At 47.6% G+C, this 24,413-nt stretch overlaps 2 protein-coding genes across 13 annotated transcripts in view; one reads left to right on the forward strand and one right to left on the reverse strand.

Annotated features, from left to right (window-relative positions):
- SETDB1 (SET domain bifurcated histone lysine methyltransferase 1) overlaps positions 1–5,202 on the reverse strand; it is a 17,872-nt gene extending 12,670 nt beyond the window's left edge. The window contains 7 exon segments of the mRNA XM_069795495.1: positions 925–1,130; positions 1,422–1,589; positions 2,014–2,113; positions 2,244–2,281; positions 2,782–2,954; positions 3,292–3,514; positions 5,034–5,202. Coding sequence (XP_069651596.1) covers positions 925–1,130; positions 1,422–1,589; positions 2,014–2,113; positions 2,244–2,281; positions 2,782–2,954; positions 3,292–3,503 — 897 coding nt within the window. The 5' untranslated portion in view covers positions 3,504–3,514; positions 5,034–5,202.
- A 2,853-nt stretch (positions 5,203–8,055) lies between these two features.
- ARNT (aryl hydrocarbon receptor nuclear translocator) overlaps positions 8,056–24,413 on the forward strand; it is a 28,732-nt gene continuing 12,374 nt past the window's right edge. For 8 of the 12 annotated variants that reach the window (XM_069794195.1, XM_069794197.1, XM_069794196.1 and 5 more), the window contains exons 1-6: positions 8,056–8,202; positions 16,156–16,267; positions 17,569–17,613; positions 18,845–18,889; positions 21,616–21,660; positions 24,195–24,408. In XM_069794195.1, the coding sequence (XP_069650296.1) occupies positions 8,178–8,202; positions 16,156–16,267; positions 17,569–17,613; positions 18,845–18,889; positions 21,616–21,660; positions 24,195–24,408 (486 nt within the window). In that variant the 5' untranslated portion in view covers positions 8,056–8,177. The remainder of the gene's footprint in view (positions 8,203–16,155; positions 16,268–17,568; positions 17,614–18,844; positions 18,890–21,615; positions 21,661–24,194; positions 24,409–24,413) is intronic. The other 4 variants (XM_069794199.1, XM_069794202.1, XM_069794205.1 and 1 more) reach the window with 1 other exon arrangement.

Consider the following 24,413-nt stretch of genomic DNA (forward strand, 5'->3'; position numbering starts at 1 on the left):
AAGAGAAAAGACAGTTTTTAATTGCTCCTAATCTCTGCTAGAAAAGATCTTTTTGGAACCTTTGGGACAAAGCAGTAGTAGAAGCTGCACACTGTGACTTGAACAGCAGCACAGGGAGGGAGCTGTGGGACACCTCCAGGGCTCCACCTGCAGACAGGAGAAAGTCCCAGTGCCTGTGGGGGCCGGGAGCTCAGAAGGGGATGCGCACAAGGCTGGATACGGCACCTGCTTAGCACTGCGTGCCTCTGAATAACAACTTCAGGATATGGAGCCATATAAAGGTTGCATTTTGAGAGATCAGCATTACAGCCAGCCTAGCCAGGAGGAGTAAATTTGCAATACGAGTAATAAATGCAGTTCATTTTCAGTTACTAAACGTGTATCAGATAGAACTTGATGCAATTAGGCATTTACGGCAGATCCACATTTGAAACAAACAGGGTGATTATACCCCTTTATGAATCTTCCCAGAAAGATCACAAGCCGAAACCACAACATCGAAGCAGCCCTGCCCCTTATTTATATGTGACTGAAAAGGCTGCTTTAGACCTGCTGTTCTTCTCCTTAAGTGCTTTGGCAACACTGCTAGCCCTAAATGCTTCTAGGGCTCATATTTCCTAACACTATTTTTTATGCCTTGAGCAGTGCAGACTTACATTTGTGTGATAATTTGAATGAATTACCAGATATAATTTCTGACTCAGGGACATGAGTAATAGAATGGAAGCTCCACCCAGAGCTTTCAGAGATAAGAAAGACCAAAGAAACAACATTCAGAGCTATGTCCCTGGAAAGGGCAAAAAAGAATTTAGGTCCCACAATACCAAATACACCAATATACCTTTTTTCTTTTCTTTTTTTCCTAAAACCAAAACAAACAAAGAGAAAAAAAATAAAAGAGGGGTACATGACTATAGAGAATTAATACCTGTCTTTATTCTTCACGTTTGGGGTTTCAGCCACAATGCCAGCATACAGCCAAACCTGATTCCCATCTTTGTATTTTGCCACAACCCTGCTGCCAACATAGTGTTTCTCAGGCGAGGGGTGATAGTCATAAGCGATGTGATTGCCAGAAAGCAAACTCTTCCCTTTATTATCAAATTTCACTTTGTACTTCTTTCCAGCACCTGAAAGACATTTCAACAGGGCAAGATAAATCAAGCCAGGTGATTTCATACAAGAAGTCCGATATCCTACACCATTCTGATCCAAGTTCAGAACTCATTTGAAAGCCTTTCAGAAATTAGTTTGGAAGGTGAAATATTATAGTGGAGATGTGTTGCTTTCACAACTCTTTCCAGGTGACACTAGGTGCTCTGACACGGGAGGGGACCTGCTCTAAGCCTGATCAATGTTACCCACCCAAAGCTCAGTGAAAGCCACAAGCACTGAGTCACAGCATCAAGCATGGGACATACCAACGGTCTGGATTGCAATTAGAGTTCCTTTGTGCCACGTTTTGGTTCTTTTCTTGCCCAGGATCCTCATGCCAACACTCAGATCACCGTCATTGCTGAGATCACTCCCAGCTGCTGCAGGGCCAATGGGCTGCACGGTACCAGGAGCTTCCTGAGGGGTTTGTGCATCTACCCAAGGAACAACAATAAAACGTAAGTTAGAAATTGCCCAAAGGCTCCCTCTCCTACGTACACAATTGGAAGAATGTGTCGGACCTGAGATAGGAGGTGTTCTTGCTTTCCTTTACCTCAGTCAGCTTAAGTGCCTCAGTTTTACTGGATGGAGTAACCAGCAAGTGAGGTTTAAACAACATTAAAAAGCTTTCATGGTATGGAAACTGCACCACTTTTATCTGCTTTTGGAAAGGGCTTAAGAAAAATAGGGATTTGGAGTCAATATATCCTAATGGGTCTTTCCAGCAGGGAAACAGAATAGTTATTTTCTTTTTCAGAAAGAAAACCACCGGGTATAAGATGCAGACAGGACCAAGGTAAGGGCACACACAGGTGCCAGCCCATGTCAGTCATCCCCAGGAAGCTCTCATAATCTGACCTTTTTGTGCATCCTGGGCATTTGTTTTCTTGTTCACGGCATCCATAAATTTCTGAACATCCTGGGCAGACTTTCTCATTGCAGCCATGGCCTCCCGCAGCTGAAGGGGAGGAAAGAGAAAGAAAATATGAAGAACTGTTTCTTTTTTGCGCCAAATACAATGCTGCCCTAAGCGTTCCAGTAAAACCCTGCTTCAGAAGCACACTATAGTCAGGTGTTTTCCAACTCACCAGAGTCTGATCCTTTGCAATTCTGGGACTACTATCGCCTGTGATTAAAGAGAAAAAAAGTGGTTTAAAACATCTTGGGAAGGAAAAAACCCATCCTAGTTAAGTCACCGAAAGACGAGGGAACAGATAAAAGCATCCATTCAAAAGCCTCCTCTGTCCCTGTCAAGAAATCCGCTCAAGCCAGGCTTTTACTAAGCCACCCTTTCTAGATGCACAACACGCTGCACAGGCAGCTTCCCTGCAGGGGCAGCATTTAATGGGGACAACAGTCAGGCAGGTGGCAAAACGGAGAAGTCCCACTTTGGGACTCCAGGAGCCACACAATAGTTAGGGGCCCTGGCAGACCATGCAAGCGGCGATGTTCTTCACGAGCTAACGGCATTTCCTACCTGATCCTCTCCTGCTTACGGACCAGCGTGACTTATGGCCAACTTTACAATATCCTTATTCTGATCCCTCTCATTCCTATGCTCCTCCAGCACACGCTCAGATCTCCATCCCTCCCCTCAGTACCATGTGGTGCAATGAGATACTGAACTGTGCTTCCAGCCTGAATCGATACTCATGACATCATCGTCGTCCTCATCCGGGATCTCAATCACTTCCATGGGCTTGGCAGCCAAGTCCTCATCCTCAGAACTGCTCTCACGGTACTGGAGGCCCAGCTTGGAGTACAGATCCTTCACCAATATCTCGCATTTATCAATGGCTCTGAGGAAAAAAAGTAGAAGGGAAGAAACAGGAAAAGACAAGGTGAGCCCAGCTGTACATCCCACAATACTGCAGAAAGAAATAGGAATCAACCGCTGGGGAGCCGCTAATTAAATACAACCATGATGAGGTGAGGGAAGAGTATTCACATGAAGGATTTAAAGCCACAGGGGAGTAATTTTAATTATCCCTCAATAACCACACACAAATGAACCGATGCAGAATCATAGCGTCAGTCTACACTGAAGGGAAATGGGCAGCACTCATCAAATGATCTCCCCCTCCTCTGCTCTGAGGCCCAACTCTGACACGTGGCTGCGATTCCAAGCGCACCCACCTTGAAGCGTCATCAAAGAGCCGGTCAACGCGAGCCACCTCTTCTTCCTTCTGTTTCACACACTTTTCCAGCTCCTCCAGCTGCTGTTTCCTCTGCTTCACGCACTCAAACTTCTCCAGCTCTTTGTCGATAATATCCTGGAGCTCCTCCATGGAGATTCCCAGCTCCTCCATCACTTCTTGCTGCAGCTCTTTGATCTCCTGGGAATCCATTTCTGCTGTACCTGACACCACAAAGAGGTGAGAAAAGGCCGGTGAAACCCTATTGCTGTACCCCATCACCTGAGGCACAGCACTCGCAAGAACGTAAGCTCAATTTTTTGAAAGCTAGTCAGGAAGAAAACATTATATATGTTGTTAAGATAACATCACAAGGAGCCAAAAATATCCGAAGTGCAAGCAAACTGATTCCAGGACAACCAGGGATTCCTGACATCTCCTCCGATCTCTGCACAGACTCTCCAAACCCACTGAACGCCGGAGCCTTACGCTTCACCACCTCAGTGCCATTTCCTCCGCAAAATCTGCGGAGCAGTTCCTAACCCTCTGCCTTGCCTGGGAGGAGAACCATGCCGATGCCTCTCCCAATCTGTCCGACAACTTCATCTTCGGCAGCAGCCCAGAAGAGCTCCTGTCCTCCCCTGCCTGTGGTGTTTAAGGAACGTTATAACAACCAGCCCCAAGGACGGCCCCAGCTGTTTCCTCTATCCAGGCCTGCAGACCCTGCATCTCCCTTTGAGCTGGGTGTGGTGATAACGCATCCAGTCTCCATGACTTCGAAGTCTATCCCCTGTCAGCACCACTCACAGACACCTTCCTCCTTCCCACAGTGCTCCCTGCTCTCGCCTCTCCCTTCAGGCTCCCTGTCTGTACTAAGCACACCCTCGTCTCCAGCTCCCCCCTCACCTCCTGCTCCTCTGCCAGCCCTGGTCCCACAACCCCCTCCTCTCTCCCATCACCCTGCTCCAGCGTCATTCAGCTCCCCCTGCCCACATTTCTCTCCCAGCTGCACCCAGGCCACCCCCGGCCACAACCCCACACACTTTCCTCCAGCCCTACAGATGCAAAGAGAGCCCACAGCCCACCAACATCTCCCAGCTGCACTCCCACCCCAGTGACTGCCCGCCCCCTGCCAAACGCACCCCTATCACCCAAACAGCCACTGTCAGCACCCCACCCCAGTGCCACCACAGCCCCCCTGCAACCCCAAACCCCCATCAACCTCTCCAGTCCCCCACTCCTAATGCTCTTACGCTCTCTCTTACACCCTATAGCTCCCTTATATTTGCAAGTTTCCATCAACCCCTCGGCCTGCAGAAGTCCCTGCCCACAGCCCTGCCGCCTGCACCTCAAAACAAACCCCACACCTTATGCGTGGGGACCTCCTCACGCTCTCTTCTCACCCCAACCGTCCCCCCCACAAAGTCCTCTCCCCAATTCCTCCTGCCCCACAGCCCCCTCCTCACCTCAGTGTTCCCCCCACGCCCTCACACCTCCCTGCCCGCGTCCTCCTGCCCCACATCGCCCTCCTCACCCCAAAACCGCCACGCAGTCCCCCAACACCTCCCACCCCACGATCCCCTGCCCCACAGACCCCTCTTTACCCCCCACGTCCCCTCACAGCCCCCCCCACTCTCCCCCTGTCCCACAGCCCCCCTCATCCCCGCTGTCCCCCCCCAACTCCCAGTCCCTCACAGCCCAGGTCCCCTCCCTCACAGCCCCCCTCGGGCAGGCCGCACTCACCGAGGCCCAGGGCTCGCCGCGACCCCGGTTCTTGGGGAGAAGGAGGAGAAAAGGAGGGGGAGGGGGGGGTGCGTGTGTGTGCTCCAAACCGGAAGCTGCCAAACGTTACTTCCGGTCTCAGCAGCCTCCATTCCCCCGAGGAGCCCGATTCTCCCCTACCAGCCGGCACGACGGCGCATGCGCGGCAGTGCGCATGCGCAAGGGACGGGCCGCTACCGCCACTCCGCGGGGCTGGCCGAGGCGCATGCGCGAAAGGGGGGGGTGAGCCGGGAGCCCTTAAAGGGGCAGCCCCCGGGAAAGGCGCAGTGCTGCCACCTATAGGAGAGCCGGGGGGGACCTGGGGGGCCCAGGTAGAGCCTGAGGGGCTGAGTAGGCCCGAGGGGTGCTGGGGACCCAGAGGTGATGGGGTGCTCGGGGAGGATGAGTGGGCCCTGGAGGAACTGGTGGCTCTGAGGTGATGGGGCCTGGGTGGGCCCTGGGGCACTCTGGGGTGCTGGGGGGTGATAGGGAGCTCAGAGGGTCCTGTGGGGCTCTGGGGTGCTGGGGGGTGATTGAGAGCTCTGAGGGTCCTGGGGGGGGGGGAGCTGAGGTGCTGGGGGCAATGGAGAGCTCTGAGGGGGGCCCTGGGGGGCAATGGAGAGCTCTGAGGGTTCGGGGGGGCCTGGGGCAATGGAGAGCTCTGAGGGTCCTGGGGGGGAGCCCTGGGGTGCTGGGGGACAAATAGGGAGCTCTGAGGGTCCGGGGGGGGGCAGGGCTGAGGTCCTGGGGGTGATGGAGAGCTCTGAGGGTCCTGGGGGGCGATGGGGAGCTCTAGGTGTCCTGGGTCCTCCACAGTGCTGGAGGGACCTGGGGTGCTGGGTGGTTCTGGGGGGGCTGGGGGACCGGGGGTTGTTGGAGGTCCCTGGGCTGCCCTGGAGCACCCTGTGGTGAGGGAGGGCTGTGGGGTATGCTGGGGAGCTGTGGTCCCTGGGGGTTTCGGGGGTCCTCAGTTGATCTGCTCCTCTTCCCAGGTGGAGGTAGGGATGGCGCTGTAAGGATCCACAATGAGCTTGCTGCACCGCACCATCATGGCCAGGAGGAAGAGGCACATGAGCACTACAAAGGCCATGGCAAAGCCCTTGTCCACGTCGACCGCCGGCAGCACGGTGGCGTTCTCCATGCAGGCGGCCCTCAGGTGCATGGCCCTGAGCACCTGGCTGCCACTGGCATGCCTGTGGAGCAGAGATGGGTGGGATTCACAGGGGCTCAGTGGTTCGCAGGTCAGGGGAAGTACTAGGGGGCTGTCAAAAGCAGCCAAAATGGGGAAATCGTGGCCTTGAAACCCCTCCACTCCTTGTCATGGCTGTCGGTTGCGGCGCGGGGGACAGGCAGTGTCTTCCCATCCTTGTCCCAGGGGCCCTCCCCACAGGGATCTTCACTGTCTCACCCTGCCACCCCGTCCAGCTTCCCTTCCCTGCCCAGCCTCCTCCTTTCCCAGGAAAAAGCAGGTTAAAATACCCCTATTAAGTTGTTTTTTTTTTCCCCACAGGACCCCAGACTCCCTGCTGTGTTAGGTGCAATGAGTGCACCAGGGCTTGGCTGACCCCCAGCAAAACGAACGCTGGCTGGGGTTAGAAGCAGGACAGGAGGAAAAACTGCTGGTAAGCAAACAGGGGTGGAAAAGCGGGTTTTCTCGTTGCTGAAGAGAGATATTTGTGGCAGCAGACGGATAATTAGATTTGTACAAGGTTGGAGAAGCAGAGGCTTGTTGAGTGGCGCCAGGAGAGCCACGTGGACCGAGCTGTGTGTTTATAGGCGTATGCCTATATAGATTTTTTCTTTTTCAATGTGTTTATAAAGCTAACATATGCTCCAGGAGCAAATGACCACAGCCCTAACTACGCCAAGGACAGCAGATAAATCAACAGGACCAAGTCCTGCAGCACCCAGAGACTGCGGGAAGCCCCCGGGTCTCGGCCCTGTCCCATGTGTGCCGACCGGGGAAGCTCCTTACCTCCCTGTGGACAGACGGACAAACGGATGCTGTGCCCCTCTCCCTGCCCCGCTGTCCCCAGCTCCCTTGCTGTCCCCGTGCCTGCCGTCACCCGGACTTCATGAATACTGCAGGAATGCGGCGGCATCACCTTTCAGATGCTCCCAGTAACGGGGAGAAACAATCTGGTGGATTAAATTCTCACCTGCTATTTCCAGCTCCCCCTTTGCCCAGCGGGTAAAGGCTCCAGGGTCCCTTCATGGGTCTTGCAGGGCCCGGTGGGGGCATGGCGTGAACTGGGAAGCATTGAGAAGGATTTATCGCCAAAATGCAGCAGGAGCCAGGTCCTCCCCACCCTGCGAGATAATTTAGAGCTGGTCCTTGGCTCATTTCCGACTGAACTGGGGAAAACTCTTTGAAACTGCGACGCTTTGGGCTTTGAACGGAGCCGCCCATTTGGCTCTTGCAAAACAGCCTCGCAACAAGCCCTGAAACAGTTTAAACACCACAGAAATCCCGCTCCTCCCTCGGGTTTCTTTATTTCTGCCCCCCCAACAGGAAAAAGGATCACCGTGAGAAAGAGGATTATTTTACGGCGAAGCTTTGCCACCCCTGGGAGTGCCCCCAGGCAGACGCGGGGTGGTTTTTCTGGTGATTTTTTTTTTTGGCAAAGGCTGAGTTTTGGGGTTCCAGTTCCAGTTCCATGCCCAGTCTGAATCCCCACTTCCAATCCCCACCACAGCCTCCATCCCAAACCCAATCTCAGTCCCAATCCCAGCAGGATTCTTGCCCTCCGACAAAAAAAAAAAAAAAACCAAACACCCCAAACGTCCAGCACGTGATGTCACCCCACCCGACCTTTAACTCGCCCCACGCGCGCATCCCTCCCCACACACCCCGCCGTAGCCACGCCCCCTCCAGAGACCCGCCCCCTCCCGTGGTTAGGGGAGGGGCATGGCCGCCCTCACCCTACCCTGCTGGCTGTGCCATTGGGAGCATTCGCTCCGCCCCCCGCCCCTTGCCTGAACCAATAGGAGCTCCGTGCCTCGTGTCCGCCCCGCCCCTCCCGGCGGGCAGGTTAGGCTGCGCGGCACCACAGAAGGTTTTCCTGTGCCGCCATCTTGGCAGTGGCGGCGAGGAGGGAGGCGGTTGCCTGCCCGCCCGCACCGGTCATGGCAGCTACCGCCGCCAACCCGGGTGAGCTGGGGCGTCTGGGTCGGGTGGGCTGCGCTGCGGAGGGTGCGGGCGCCTGGTCTACGGGAGTCATGGGGAGGCTGAAGGGGTTGCTGGGGGGGGGGGTCGGACCTGGGGCGTCCCGGGGACCCGAGGAGGCCCTGAGGCGGGCAGGGGGCTGCTGAGGAGCCGTTGAGGGAGGCAGCGCTCGGTGGAGGGAGGTTGGGTCGGGGCGGCTGGGCTGGTGGTGCCGTTAGTAAGGGCCAGGTTGGGCTAAAGAGCTTGCGGAGGAGGCCCGGGCTGGGCCGTAGGAGTGTGGGGCTGGGTGGAAGGTGTCACCTGGGGTTGGCGACTTTCGAGGAGCTGGGTTAATGAAGTTGGAGGTTTGGTCGGGGGCGGAGCTTTAGAGGAGCCAGGGGGTGTTATCTGGAGGTTGGAGGGTTTGGGCCTGAGCTGAGAGGGCTGGGTCAGGAGGGGCTTGTGGATGGTGGAAGGGTGGGATGGGGTGGGGGACACCCGTGAGAAGAAACGAGGGAGTCACTGTGGGGAAAGGGTGCTCAGGGAGCCGGCTTGGGGTGCTCTGGGAGGGTTCAGAGAACCAGCGCAGTTGTCAGATGGCAGAAACTTTTAAAGGAGGCACTTCATTGAGTGGCAGGCTATTTTGGAGAGAAGGTGAGCTGGAAGTGGAGAAGGAAATAGTATGTGAGCTTGTTATGTTGGGGAGGAAGACGTTTGTGCTTGTCTCTGCTCCCTCAGCTTCAGTTGTTGGCTCAGGCATGGGCCCTGGTGTACCTGGTGCTGGGGTCTGGTTTCCATCATCGCCCTCCCGGGAGGGAGCAAGCAGTAGCAGGGCTAGCTTGCGTTTATTGTCCTTAATGGTTTATGTTGTTTTTAGACCCTTTTTTTGCTATATGTTTCGTTGAGGTTTTCTTAATTAGCAACAGACAAAATCTGATGCGCTGTTTTGAAAAGGATTTTTATAAATCTCTTCTCAGTCTCTTTTTAAACTGCTGAGCTGAACAGCTGGTGCATAACCAAGGGTGTGAGTGTCTGTCAGCAGAAAGCAAAATATTCTTTCAACTTTTGCTCCCTCAGGTTGATAACCAAGGGGTGACTCCTTGTTTGGAGGAAGCTGGAAGTTGGTGTTATCTGATGCTTGCTGAATAAAGTCGAATCTTCCAGGCTTTATCAGATTTCTGGCTAAATTGCTCTGAAATTAGTATGTATCTGGAATAATCCAGTGTCTGTGAAGTTGTAATGGATTTACAATGTGGTGACTGAGATCAGAATTTGAGCTTCTGTGTTTTGGGGGTTGGGTTTTTTTTTTTTTGGCTTGTGGTTTCTAACTATTCTTGCTTGTGGCTTGAGGCTGGCGAGGTCTTGTGTCGTGTGACATGTTCAGGTTTATTGAGGACTGTTCAATGGAACTCCTAAAGGATGATTATTTTTTTTTTTCATTCTAAGGATATAGGAAGCTTTTGTGGCTTTAAATATTGAGAAAACTTGTTGGGTCATTTGTCTGTGGTGATTCTGAGGCAAGGGTGCAGAACTGGTGTCTGGAAATACGTGGTTGTGGTTTCACATAATGATCTGAAGTTCTTCAGTAATTAGAAGAGATGGTGTGTTGGAAAAAAAAATTCCTGATTCAGCTTAATAAAAACATATCTGAAATGGAAACTGTCAAACTTGTGATCCCATCCTGCAGCAAAATACGCTTTTGGCTCACAGCAATATGCCATAAAACAGTGAGAGTATTCCAAGTAGTAAAATCTTAAGTTATATGTATTGGTGGTGTTGTGGGCTTGATCAGGAAGTTCACTTCTTCTCCTGCCAGCATAGTGCTAGATCAAGGTTTTGCAGTTTGGCGGGCAAAGGATGTGTAGCTAAATGTAAAGCAAAAAAAAATAATGCTGTTGCTTGGGGTAAAAATGGAAAATGTATGTTATGAGCCAGCTTGGTAAGAATCCAGTGAATGAGAACGGAAGATACTCGTGGCTTTAACTGTTAGTGTATTGCAAAGTGTTTATGTAAGTGTAGTCTTTGGAGTTGCATGGTATTTTGCATAAAAGGAAAGTTTTAAACAAATTCGCAAGGAAAAGAAAAAGAACTTTCACCATCTGTGTTTAATATTTATAACTACAGGCAGACTGACCAACATTAGCTTGGCCTTTTTAAATGGGGGGGGGGGGGAGGAATACTTCCAGTCTGCATAAGCATTATATACATAGCTCTTATTAGTACAATAAATTACTTGTGAAAATTGTTCTTTAGAAGCTGGGTCCGCTTTTCCTTGCTGTTGAAAAATGGACTGCGGGGCTCCAGCGAATACTGGATAATGCCCCCAAATGTGCTGAATGTCCTCGCAGCTTGAGCAGGCTGTGGCAAAAGATGGGAAAACTGACCACAAAAATAACTTGGAACTTATTTTAAGTGTTCAAACTGCAGCTTGTGTTCAGTGTTGTGCTGTCCTGGGCCTTCTGCCCTTCCTCGAAATGCTGCATGGGCAAAGCAGGTCACCTCAGAAACCTGTGAGAGAGGTGGGTAAAGCACTTCTCTGTTTTCATATAAACTTACTGAAAAAATAAATCTGCAAAACCTTTCTGCTACCTCATCTTTCCGAGGGTGAGGCGAACCACCACACTGCTTACTGGTCTTATTTAATGGAAAGAGACTGGAACTGTGAAGAGTGCTAGATTGAAAGCTTTCAGTTGTGCCAATTTAAGCAAGTTTTATGTTAAAATCTCTTGATTAGGAGTGAAAAGTGAATAGCATCCACTAACTGGGAGGAAATATGAGGAGGGATTAAAAAAAAGTGGCTTGCCTTACTTGCATTACTTTACAGGTTTTCATGTTAACTTGGATTATTAGGACACCTTTAGTGCTGGCTGGATGAATGTATGATTGATCAGCTTCACTTCAAACCTTTACTTTTATGAATGCCTGATTTCAAACACTTGAAAATGGAAGATACATTCTTTTCTACATTTTTGTAAGTTAATTTCTGTAATGCCTCTTGGAGCAGGTTCTCATGGGGATGTCAGTGCTGAGCTGGCATTGCATGGGAAGTTCAAACAACCTAGAAAAAATCCCCACCTACTTAAAAAATAAATCTGTTTAATGTACCTGGGACACTTTGTAAATACAAAGCCATGTGTGCTGTTCAGACCGGAGCCTTACAGTTGTGAGTGAAATGCAAGTATTTGTTAAAGTAGTACACTGGTTTATCTTAGCAGCTGTTATCAAACCTGCTTTAAACTTCCTTGGCCCTTTGGGGAGCTCATTAATGGTTAAGTTTAAACTAAATCTTCCTATGCTAAAATGTGCTGGGTCATACAACCATACGCTAAAACTCTCTGCAGCATGAACCACCATTTTTGCTGTTCTTTGTACAGTATCTGGCTGGAGTAGACTAAGTGGTACAATGAAAATGCATTTAATAGCTATGGCAGGCCCATCTTGTAAATAACAGTTTTGAATATTTTCTGTGACTTTATTTCTGACGCTTTTTCGCTATTGAGATGCCAGTAGTTGCAACAGAGCCCTTCCCAGGAGAGCTGGGCTGGAAGTCTGGCTCTCGAGATGACATTCCCTTAGCGATCTTCCAGCCTATTCTATTCTGGGTCAAACTGTTGGCTGAATTGTGGTTGTGCTTGCAGATTTGTATTCAGTTACAAATGAGGATCCGTAATTTCTCTGCGCTGCTTCTGCTTATCTCTTCTGGCCTTAATTAGATTTAACATGTGTTAAAGGCAAGCAGGGATTGATTCTAGAAAGGGCTGGAACAGAAACTGAACAAGGATATTGCTTCTTGCAGCAGTGACTCTACAAAACCCACCCTGCCCTCTGAGAAAGATCGACTGTGACTTTTGGTGGCACATCTGTTTTTTTGAAGAAACCACTTTCGAAATGAAAATGAACGTTTGTCCTGTTGCTCTTAACATTGTTTCAAAGGAATGTGTTCATTGCTTCTGTTGTTATTTTGGAGTAGTTGAAAAATGTTGTTCTCGCTGCTTTGGATATCAATATGTTGAGTCAGAGCTAAGCATCCTGATATCTGGGAACTGCTAGTCACTGCTTCGAGCAACTGAGCAGCAGCTTTCCTGGTGACCGTAGTTTTAGTTTGTGAAACTGGTGTTTCATAGGTTATAATGTACCAGGCTTGCTTAGAATTGGTTGACTCCGTTAGCTGGGTCTTTGGCTCAGGTTGCCTCTGACTGATCACATCTTGCCTTTTACACTTGGAGCCAGTGGCTATCAACTGCAGCCGTGGAGGGATTTCTGTGAAGTGACTGCTTTTCTCACGATGAGCATCTGGGCCAGTGGATTTACTGAGTACGTGTGTGCTTGAGACACCCTCACCAGCACCTGGCTGTCTTGTGCAAAGCTTTCAGAGCTTGCATTGGTAGGTTGGGTTCCATCAATTCTATGCTGACCTCAGTATAATACTGCTGTACAGCTTGTGATTGGATTGGGGAAAAATGGGGGGTTTGAAAGGAAGCTTTGCATTTGTGTGAGTGCCCTAGAAATTCTGAAGGGTGAAAAGGCTAGACCTCTTCCCACCCCATCCGCCTGCCCCATGCTCTCCCTATTTTTGGGGTGAGGATGTGGTAGAGAGGCCAATGGGTCGTGTGAAAGAGTATATAACCATTTTGATGCTCTCCCTCAGTATGCAGAGCAAAATATTACCGATTTACCTTACCAAATCTCAAGATATTTTATGTTCTTCCACTTGTGAAAGGGCATATTGTACCATGAGAGGGAAATGTTTCCAAGTAGGAAGCCGAAGCATGAGGTAAAGCAGTTTCATCGTGTGATGCTGCTGTGAGATGCTAGTCCATGCAGTAGGCTCCTTAGAAATAGCAAAGGCTCAGATGAGGGCTTCAAAAACAAACAAAGGCGCCCTCCTTCTCCCTCAACCCTATTTAAAAGTTGATTTGCAGAGGAACAGCACAGTATCACTTCCTTCCCCTGCCAGAAGGCGGAAATTCCTCTCTCCTTAATAAAATGATTATCTGCCATGCCCCAGAAACTTTTTCTGTTCAGACCATGGCGTTTAAATACATGTGTTGAAAAGCCACAGGCTCCTGGAGAAAAGGAATAAACCTTCTGACCTGGTTTACTTGCACTTGAGGCCTCATTCCACTAAACAAAGACCTTTGATATCAGCCCTTTCTGCACCTTGGGGCTTTGCTTAGAAATAAGGGAAGGAGCACAGAGGTGTCCAAGCGACCTGAAATTGAGTGGAGAGGATGGGATGGGTCTGTGGTCCCAGCATGGAGGATGGAGTGTGAGGAAGGCCAACCTCCATTTAAGTGCATCACATCATCTGACTTGACTTTATTACATAAGGACTGACTTCCTGGCAGAGACCTTATGTATTCACATGTTGAAAACCAGCAACCTCAAATAATCTTCTGTCTTTTAAAAATCTTTGTTTCTATACCTGCTTCTTTGTTCTCAAATTTTTTTTTAAACTTTAGCAAAGCCCTTGTGTTTTGTTGTTGTAGTTAGTGTTGAAATTGGGTGTGTTCGCTCATGCTGTTGTTTGGGACTGTTGTTGTTGGCCCCTTCAACTACGAAGCATTGAGCTGGATGCTTATTCCATATTTTAGTCACCCCTGGGAAATAATATGGACTGGCAAGGAAGAAACTTCTTCAGCAATGCCTGCTGCTTGGAGGAAAACAAATTGGGTGGTAATAGAGGCTAGCAATGTTACTGTGGTAAAAGATTTTTTTTTTTTTTTTTTCTGAAGAAACACCAGAAGTTTCAGAGCATGTTTTCTGAGAGCTGGAGCTGTTACTGCAAGCCAGCTGCTGTGGTCCAGCCACACCGCAGAGGTGGTTGGGCTGTTGCACAGCTCTGCTTTTAGCTGCAAGCAAACCACCGTCCAAGTCTGGAAGTACTGCTTAGATTAAACTGCTGTTGGATTGAAATCTGACTTCAGGAACTGTAAAAATACTTGTTAAACCCAGATGTATCTATGATGTTGAAAATAGGGGGGAGGGGTGTCCTTTTCCGTTGGGAATACAAAAGGCTGGTTTATGTTTGATGAGGCAGAAGTAAAAATGGACACTGTTGCACAGAAGCTTGCTATAGTATCGCTCACCTTTACTTGTGGAGCAATATCCTCATGGTCTCGGCTAAGCTAAGATTTGACAGCCTCACAGCTTAAGCCCTGATTTGTTGCTGTATTTGTTAAACCTGACTTTGATTCTTTTCTTTGTCCCACCAATTCTGGCAGCATTTCATGCATATGCAGCTCTTGGTGTCAGCGTACCACTTTGCTGTGGTTTGGAACCCCAACAATAGGCTTTTTTTGTGTGTGTTGGGTTGGGTTTTTTTTGGTCCCCTCCTCTTCCATAAAGCAGAAGCAGTTTGTCTACCTTCAAGGCACTCTGCACAACTCAGTTTGCAAAGATTGTGATGGAGGTTCTCTGGCTGGAGCGACTGTTTTGGTTACAGCCTAGGAGTTGGTTAGCAGCAAGCTTAAAAAAACCACAACCATTAAATCATCTCTGTACTCATTTTATTTCAGAAACATGAAAAAATGCCTTAACTTGTTTAAAAACTCTGGTTCTGGTGCAGATCAGACTATGTTAACGTAGAAGAACGTTGAATGCAGCTCTCATGGCAATGTTATGACATGGTTTCAGTTTAAGTCATGCTGAGCAAGCTTTGAACAGCTACAGAGCTGGTTATGTGCGCTCAACAACTGGGATTAGGCAAAAGCCCTACTTGAGGATCGAAGTAGTAAGGCTCAGTGTCTGCTATCAAACACTGCTTTCAAATGTAGTGTCTCACCTTGCAAGGAAATCCCTGCTCGTGTTGGTAGGAGCTGGGGGCTGCTGGTGAAGCGTGTGGGGAGGAGAATGGGGCATTCATGCTGCTTGAACATGGGCAGGGGTTGGGAGCCCAGCCTGCCCACACAGCCGGGGAAGTGGTTTAGTGTGTATGTGGCTGCATGGAGAGCTGAGGCTCTTTGCTTTCATTGTGGAAAAACCAATAATGCATAACAGGCTTGAGCCTGCCATCTGACTTGTGAGGGCAGCGCATTCAAGTTCTCCACTTAGACGCTTCTTTCCTTCCCATACACCATAAAGGGCTTATTTTCACATCTCGAAGTAGACTTTTTATTTTCTCAAATGTTTTATCTGTGTGGAACCTTTCGTAGAAGCAGTACTGCAATATTGTGTGGCACGGTCTCTGAAGGCTCACCGATTCCATGCTTCTTGAGTGCATTACCTGCCTGTTTCATCTCTTAGAAAGCATTGATTAGGTTTCCTACTGCTTTTGCAACTTTTCTACATGTAAAACCCAAGGTTTTTAGCTCCAAGCAAGACTGACGTTATGCTTAGTGGAGGTAGTATCAGTTCTTCCCCAAAATGATGATGTTCTGCTCTGGTGTGTGGCCAGTTGTGGAGGAGCATAGACAGATTGGTAATCATGCCTGTGGTGCCCGCAGGTTGGTACTGCCAAAGAATAGAAATGACTGTCTGAAAGATCATGGTTTTCAAGGTGCCTTACAAGCATCTGGGTTAATTCTTTCTCTCTTAGATTGGAAAATAAACCCTCTTGAAGAGGCGGCGTTAATGTTAGGCAAACTTGCAACTCTTCTCCTCCCCTTCTGCATACTCATGCTGCTAGCATATGAGACTGGGTTCAGCCCCTACCCACAATCACATCAGACTCCTCCTCTGTCTAAAAAGGAGACCACATCTTTTAGTTTAGCGATCTAAGCTTTTGAGTTTATGAAAACAGCATGTGCTCAAAGCTTGAAATGGACCCTTAGTGCAGGCTCTGGAGAGACAGTAGATGAAAGGACTAGAAACACGCATTGCACAGAGTCTATCTACATCAGATGCTGAAATGCAATCACTTTTAATGGAAGCTATATGCAGAGAACACTCCACCCTCTGAACTGGAGGGGAATTTGACGTAATACTGGTTTATTTTCTTTTTTCCGCTGTCCTGTTTAGAAATGGCATCAGATGTTTCCTCACTGGGTGCAGCTGTCAGCTCTGGGAACCCTGGACCGGGTGCACAAGCTGGAGGAGGCATCGTTCAGAGAGCCAACAAGAGGCGTCCTGGGTGAGTGTGTGCTCTGTACCTGTGTGGTTTTTACTTTTTGAGGGGGAGGTGTGTGTGTGAAGTGTATTTTTGAGGAAGCATTGCTCTCTTTCAAGAGTTGTCAGCCTTGTGATGAGGAAACTTGTCTACTTCTAAGCAAAGAAGTTTTCTGGTTCCTTCAGGTGTGCTGTATCCAGTCTTTTTATTTTGTAGTGGTATGCTTTATGCCAATCATACGCGTTAAAGCCAGGTTCTGTATTACATATAAAAACAGGGGATTAGAAAGTTGAGCTGCACCTTGCAGGAGAATAGGGTTGCTCACCAAGGATTAAGAGTGAAACAGGAGTCACTGAAGCAGCGAGACAGGCCAGTTGCTGCAAGAGAGGTTGAAGAACAGAGAATGTGAATGTTGGGGCCTTACTCAAACCTTTGCAACTGTGCCCTCTCTGGGAGGGGCGGCAGGGGAAGCCGCAATGGGCTTGTGGTAGGCTTTTTGTTTGCTAAAAATGCCTTTGCAGATTAAAAGAATATTGAGTGGCTGCTCTTAAATTCCTGGCACAAGAAATTTCCTCTTAATTTTGAAGCTAATTAAAATCTCTCCCTGCCCCTCCCCCCAGTCACTCAGACTTTCCTTCACCTCCATTTGCTGATGCGCCCACTCCCCTGCAGCTCCTCCCACGCTGTCTGCTACTTGTTCCTTGCACTTCATTTACAAACACGCATGCTGCTGTGCTGCATCTACACACCAGTTTTCCATCCTGAAGGGAAGTGTGGTGAAAAGTCTTTCCTCTGTCCTCCCACATACGCTTGTTAGAAATGTTTTTTTGACCCTGTTAGAGCAAACAGTGACGTTGTCTGCTGTTGAACTAAGGATGGTAACTACGCAGGTCACCACACTGAACTTTAACTCTTGAAGTATTTTGTCCTCCTCTGTGTTTTAAACACAACTGATCCAAGCTTTTTTGTTGGGAGTGCTCCATTTGTAGGCTGATTGGTCCCTTGAGCAGTGAGGAGCAGTTGTGGCAGCCTGTTGGGCTTCAGATCGCTGCTAGGAGATCCAGCGCTTTTGTAACAGGAGTTTGTGATGCAGTGGGTGCTCCAAGTGGGCTTTCTCTCTTCTGAACTGTTTCCTTGCTCTGTTTCTGATAGACATGTAAAGGAAGCCCCCTTCTAAACTTTGTGGATTGTTTCACGTTAGCCCCTGGGATTACTTAAATCTTCCTTTCAAGAATCGTCTGCATCCCTGTAGGGACAGATGGAAAAGCAACCTCTAAAGGGGAAAGCACTTGGTTAATAATTATCTTCTTGCTTCTGTTTTTCAGACTTGATTTTGATGATGATGGAGAAGGGAACAGTAAATTCCTCAGGTGAGGGAGAACATTGCACCCAGAAGTTTCTGTTGTGTGGTCTAGGTGTGTCTGTGCATTCCCCCCAGAGCAGGAGCTTGCTGCTCATGTGGCTTTTCCTCTCCAGCAGTGCAGAGGGAAGCGGGGGGAGTCCGAAGGAGGCAGTGCTCCGCTTCCTTAAACTCTTCCCTTTCTCCTAGTCAGCAGTATACCTCCATCTTTGCAGCTGATGCCAAAGCAAAGCTGCTGTGCACATGGGGTCTGTGAATCCAGAGAAGGGACTGTGGCTGTGAGGGGATCCCATTACTCCTTTGGATGCAGTCTCCATCTCAAGTCTCCCTGGTAGGCTCCATAGCGAGATGAGGTCAGCTGAAGAAGTGAGCCTTGCAAGCCCTGGGTTGAAGCGCTGTTACAGAAGTCCATGATGATGTTGCTGTGTTTGATACCAGCATCTCAAAAGATTAAAGAGTTTCCATGAATGCTTCCAGCAATCCGCTGGTTGTTCCAGCGCAGCACTAGAGAAGCACTGCTGCTGGCCAAGCCCTTGTTGATTTTAGAGAAAAATCTTCTGCCAAATAGCTTATCGGCACAACAGTGAGATGCTGAGCTTTTGTTAGTGCCTCAGACACATGTTACTTAATTCTCATCTGTTGTAAGGATGCTTCAATTACAGAGACATCCTTACTCCCGAGGAGTTGGCGAGGCTGCGAGTATCTCCTCTCATTATCCATATGGAACGCAGAAGAGTTGGAAGATCTCATGTTATTTATTTGTAGTCTCACTACATGGTTTAGGATTGGACAACTCTAATGATACTGGAAGTCCATATGTTACAGTCTTTTAAAGATGACTGCAGAATGGCTTTGATAATGGCGATGATAATGGTCCTGATGAATGTAGGATTTACCTACCGAGATCCTTTGGATGAGGGCCTTGATTTGGGCTAACTGTATCTTCAAAGTGCAGTTTAACCTATTTGTGTGTGATTGTGCTTAAATTACTGAGTGTGATGCCACTGTCCTTTATGAATGTGATGTGGAAAACATCATCAAGGTGATAAAAATAATTAAACTAGTCTTTTAGCTAGATAAATGAAGAGTATGGTTCTGGATTGCCTACATGCAGCAGTTTGCCTTTTTAACATCAGGCCTTTTTTGTGTGATTTATTAAACCTTGTTCTTCTCTCAATGTCTTTGGGAAAGAATAAGTGTAAACACTTTAAGAACTCTTTGTCCCCTCCCCCTTCTCCTAGGTGTGATGATGACCCGATGCCAAATGATAAAGAGAGATTTGCCAGGTAAGAATCTGCTGTGATGCAGTTTTTTGAAGCTTTTGGTGACAAACCACCTTAATGTAAGAGAGATCCTGCAGCACCCTTCTAACTAGTGGTTAGATTTTTCTCTCTTTGAAGGAAGGTGCACCAAAGGATCAGACATTTTCCTTGGTGTTTTTTTGGACCAGTTCATTGTGAGTGTGACAAAATGACACAATGACAAAATTCCTCTTTTTCAACATTTCTTTCAGCTGTTGCCTTGGTCTGTCATTCTTTTCTGCTGCTCAGGAAACTTGCAGAGATACAAGTTTCTTGTTTAGTTCAAGTTTTACTTGAACAGGGTTTCCTGGCAAATGTGGTTTATGTGTTTTGTGGGGGAGTTAGGCAGAAGCTTTCTCTGTAAATGGGGGATTTCCTAGAGATCAGTGTACAGTAACATTATAGGCAATGTTTTGACTTGGATTGTTTACTTGTTGGTGTCTGAAAGTAGCTCTGTACCATCTAGTACTGGGACTGACTTAATGGTATTTTTACAGCTTTCTGAAGACTATGGAACTCAATTAAAATATTTCATGGGTTTATTTTGTGTTGATGTGTAATGTTTTTGCCAAAGTGAGGGGTTTTTGTGTATATCAGAGTGCTGTAAATTCCAGGGTGTCCCCTCAGCGTGAAGGCACATCATGCCATGTCTTGCTAAGAGATAAAATGAGCAAATAGAGAATAATGGCCAAGACACTATGTTTAGCAGCTTGTCTTAAGGAGGGGTCTGGCTTCAGAAATTCCTGAAATGGGAGTTAAAATTCAAGTGATTGAGGACATTGGGGAAAGGACTGCCCAGCATGTTGTGTCAAGGAGCCTGAGGGTCAGCAGGGCAGATCACGTTGCAGGGTGAGCCAGGGATGATGTTGGGTGCAGGGGCCTTTCCCTGTGATCTCACTGAGGGCATGTACTGAAACTAGTAGTCTAGAAATGCTTTGCAAAATGTCTATTCGGTAATGTTTCAGCCAGAGCTATAAACCTCTGTCGGTGCCTCAATGCAGACAGGAAAAAAAATTGCAAAACCGAAATTTCAGGTCACTGTCATGCTGTTATCTGTGAAAGGGCTAGCAAGGACTTCTAAGCTGGGGTTCTCCAGCTTTTTAACTGGTTTGACTTGTTCTGAAGTCAAGCAAATTAGAAATGTTTGCCAGCCCACATTGAATGACTTTTTTCCCTAATGCAAGTCGTAAGCTCTGGGAACTGAAGGTATAGCAGACCCTAATCATACATTTAAGTGCTAAGATAATACAAAATACTAAAAAAGCACATGCTGTAGGCAAGCATTGCAGTGCTGAACAGCTTCATGGCCCTTAAAGTTAAAAATTCTACCTAACTGTGAAGTGCCATAGCTGGAGTAGGGTCTTGGCTCCCTGTGACCTCTGTTGTGGTGTGGCCTTTGATCATCCCAGTTAATGCACATGTTGTAGGCGAGGAGGGAATAAACAAAGAAACAAAACAACTGAATGTCAGGTCTGAATTGCCAAAGCCCAGAGCCTCTGTCTCTGATGGGACATCAGCAGTACCTGTGCCCTTTAACATAGAGATTATCACTTCCATTACTGGCTTAGGTAACAAGGACAGTGGCAGGAGGTGAAGAGCAGTGACAAAGTCATCAGTGTTGTTAGTGTGCTGACACCCTGAATGCAGCTATAAGAAAAGTGTGGCACAGCTCCCCCCTGCATCTGTGCCGCTTGACCTGCCCATAGCTGTCAGATCTGTTTTCTGGGACCGCTCATATCCTGTTCCTTGCAGCTCTGGCAGCCCTCATTTTCTAGTACGTTCTTCCCTCCTCAGATGATGTGAGGCAAAACAGAGCATGAAAGTGAACGTGATTACTTTATTTAAGTACTGTACTAAAACCTGTTTGAAGTGGAAGGGTACTACAGCTGACCAATGCTAAAAACACCTCCTGTACTCCATAAATCCACAGTTACATTTTAGATGCTCAGCCTTTGAGAGATTGCATGCCTGCCTTACTGAACACAGGTGGTACCTTCTCCTTTCCTGGCGGTAGCTTTGGGGGGATTATTTGTTTTCCAAGGCAGCCAAACCTCAAGGAGGAAAACTTATCATCAGCCTCTGTAAAACAAGGTTTGCAGGTTCCTCTTCTCTGAAAACTGAAAGTGCATGCAGGTTGGTGGGGATGTCTGTGTGCGGTTTTGTAGATGATGCGCGTAACATCTCTGTGTGCAATTTGTTGTGTAGCCATCTTGACTGTGTTGTCCTGAATGGTGTTTATGTAGCAGCGTTACAAAAATGTGTGGTGTTAGCTGTGAATTTTACACTGTTTGTGGATTTGTTTTTTTTTTTTTAATCTGCGTTTCTGGTTTCTTAATACTATCAAAGAGGCTATTGATTTTTTTTTTTCTCTTTAAAGGGAGAGTAGTTCAATATGAATGGGACCCTAATTCCCAGTTCTGCTATTAACCTTCTAATCTTGCACAGAATAATCTGTGCCTCGGTTATATGTAAAACAGAGCTACCCCTTGGCTATTTTACAGTCTTGGTAAGCGTCTTAAAACTTTGGAATAATGTAGATAGCAGGCACCCAATTAATGTGTAATGTTGCAAACTAATGACTGCTTTGTTTTATGGAATTGCTACTCTGCAAAACAGACGTGTCTGTAGGCTGGGTTTCCTAGTACATCTTCCCATTTTTCATTTCTTTAAACTTTTTCCATTTTAGCTTAGATCGCTGATTTTATTTTTAGGTCTGATGATGAACAGAGTTCAGCGGATAAGGAGAGACTTGCCAGGTAGGAGAATGGAGATTTCAAGCATGGACAAGCAGAGTATTTCCTTTCCTTAATGTTTCTCTAGGCATTCCTTCTCTCTCTTTTTTTTTTTTTTTTTTCCCCCTCCTCCCCCCCTCTCCTTCCCTCATCTGCTGCAGTAGAGGACTTGAAACTGAACAGACTTCTGGAAATTGCTGTGTAATTGGAATTAGGAGGGGAAAGGCATTTAGTCCCCTTGTGAGAATGTCTTTGGGGAAAACACAAAAGGATTTCTTTGCCAAAGACCACAGGGTAGAGCGTGGTTGGGCCATTGCTTTCACCGAGTATTGTAGCTTTGCTAACCTGTGCTAAATACAATTTTTCTTGTGCTGGATCAAGGTGCCAAATGGCCTGTTCTCACCTTGGTAAGGTTTTGTTGCAGGAATGCTGTTGTATTATCAAACCAGACATTAAAAATTGCACTAGTTTAGTTTTTTTTTCTACCCCATAAAACCTTCCAGGAAAGATGGTGTCCTGCGCCTTACAGCAGTTTAGCCTTACTGAAAACAGGAATTTTTTTCTCCCCAAGTTCCTTTTTGTGATAAATGAGGGACTGTGGCTGAAATGACCGAAGCAGTCATCTTGAATGCTCTACCATCAGTACAGAAATGCACCCCCAGAAGGTGTGCACACAGCTGCAGCTGGTTGAAATGGTGTGTTGTCAGGACTGTATTTCTCCAGCAGAAAACCACCAACTCTAAATACACTGTTCCCTGTTTTCAGCTGCAAAATAAAAACTGCTTAAATCACCTTCAAGGTTTCTGTTGCTTGCCACCCACAGCTTGTTACTGCTGCAGAGCTGAGGATTGGTAATTCATGAAGAATGGCTTGTTTTGTGGCCAAACTTAGCCTGGTTTCTTGCAAACTTACCCTGTAACTTCTTTGGACTGTTCCACCCTAGACTTGTCTTAAGCAACACACAGAACTAAAAAGACTGTCTTGGGTGCTGAGAATGTCACAAGCCTGGTCAGTTTATTGCCTGCTGGCTGGTTTTAAAACAAAAAATAACCCCCAGACATGACCTTTCCTAACTGTGGTATTGCATAGCTTAAATATTTGAGGAGATAAGGAAACCCTAGAGGTGGGGCCTGTGAATACAGCAACCGGCTGTGCTTTTCAGGGATTTCTCCTCCAATGAAGTAGTGACCCTTTCCTCTGTTCCCAGTAGTCAGTTGTTGCTGTCATGCAAGAGCCTGTAGTAAAGAATATTTGGCAGTGGAGCACGTAAAATATCTGATGGTTTCCCAGTAGCTTTTGTAGTGAAGAAGCTTCATTTTCACACTTGAGTATGTGAGTTTGGAGAAACTGAATTAAAGGTGAGTGTGATAATTGACGCACTTCATTTTCTGAATATCAGTTTCTTGCAGCAAGGAGGAAGGTCATTGAATGATTGCACACACCTGGTAGTGATAGATGCTCCATTTTTGTATTTATCCTCTTTAATTCACTTGCCTGTCTATGTTCCTTCCAACACTTTAATCTCATTTCATTTCCCACCGTGTGCTTCCTTGCATCTGATCCATTCTTCTATATAGGAAACCTGGCTTTTAAGTTCTGTTTTGAAAAACCCACCTTAGTAACCCAGTTAAACTACATGCTGGATAAAAAGAACCAAGTCTAAACAATTTATGTTCTGATCTGGAGGTTCATGGGGGCTGTGCCCTGCGAGCAGGCTTGCAAAAGGTGTGTGAAGAACCTCTTTAAGGACTGTAAGTGGGCAGCATTCGTTGTGGTGCCTCTGTAGAGGTCTGCACGCACCACCCAGGTGTGTGCCTCGTAGATGGTCCGTCCGCATTGGCCTTCATCTCTACAGAAATTGGGTGTATATCTCCTCTAAAGCTTTCCCTCCTGCCATGATACTGTAAAAGGCTCTCAATGTAACTGAGAAGTACCTTCATAAAGGCACTGCAAGGTGAGACTCATCTGTTGTAACTTAGGTGCCCAAGCCTTAGCTGTGGCCCTGGCCTTCTTGTATCATTATTGGAGACACATGGCTGTCTGCAAGGTGATGGTGGAGGGGATTTAATGCATCCTCAGACAAACAGTGGATGCAATGAGTCTTCATAATCTGTCTGCACCAGTGCTCTTTAAAGGCAAATTTCCTCAGTAAAGTGAGGTGAACCCCACTCTGAGAGCAGAGGCCATGGTAAAGGAAGAAATCCTTTGGCTTGCCACAGTGTTGTGGAATTGATGGGGAAGCTTCTTTCTCTGCTAAAATAGCTTAGCCTAGCTTGTTGCCTGCACCAGATACCAGGGAATGGATGTGATTTAAAGCGAGGCTCTTGTCCACAGCAAAGAAGGTCCAACTGTAGGCTGTCCTCCTTGCACTTGTTCCTGTGTTCCTTTGTGCACGCCCAGCATGTGAGGTGCTTGTAGTCCTTCTAACTCCTGATGACCCTGATGCATCTCTGTGTTTTGCACTCTGGCCTTGTGGAAGTGTTGACATGGGGAAACAGCTGAGGCTTCTGGCCTGTTGGTAACTTCATCTTCCTCCTCTCCTCCCTGGCCTTTTGCAGGGAAAATCACAGCGAGATTGAACGTAGGCGAAGGAATAAGATGACTGCCTACATCACAGAGCTGTCAGATATGGTGCCCACCTGCAGTGCCCTGGCCCGCAAACCAGACAAGCTCACCATCTTGCGCATGGCTGTCTCTCACATGAAGTCCCTGCGTGGCACAGGCAATACCTCCACTGATGGCACCTACAAACCCTCCTTTCTCACTGACCAGGTCTT

This window comes from Haliaeetus albicilla, chromosome 10, assembly GCF_947461875.1.
Source record: "Haliaeetus albicilla chromosome 10, bHalAlb1.1, whole genome shotgun sequence".
Taxonomy (NCBI): domain Eukaryota; kingdom Metazoa; phylum Chordata; class Aves; order Accipitriformes; family Accipitridae; genus Haliaeetus; species Haliaeetus albicilla.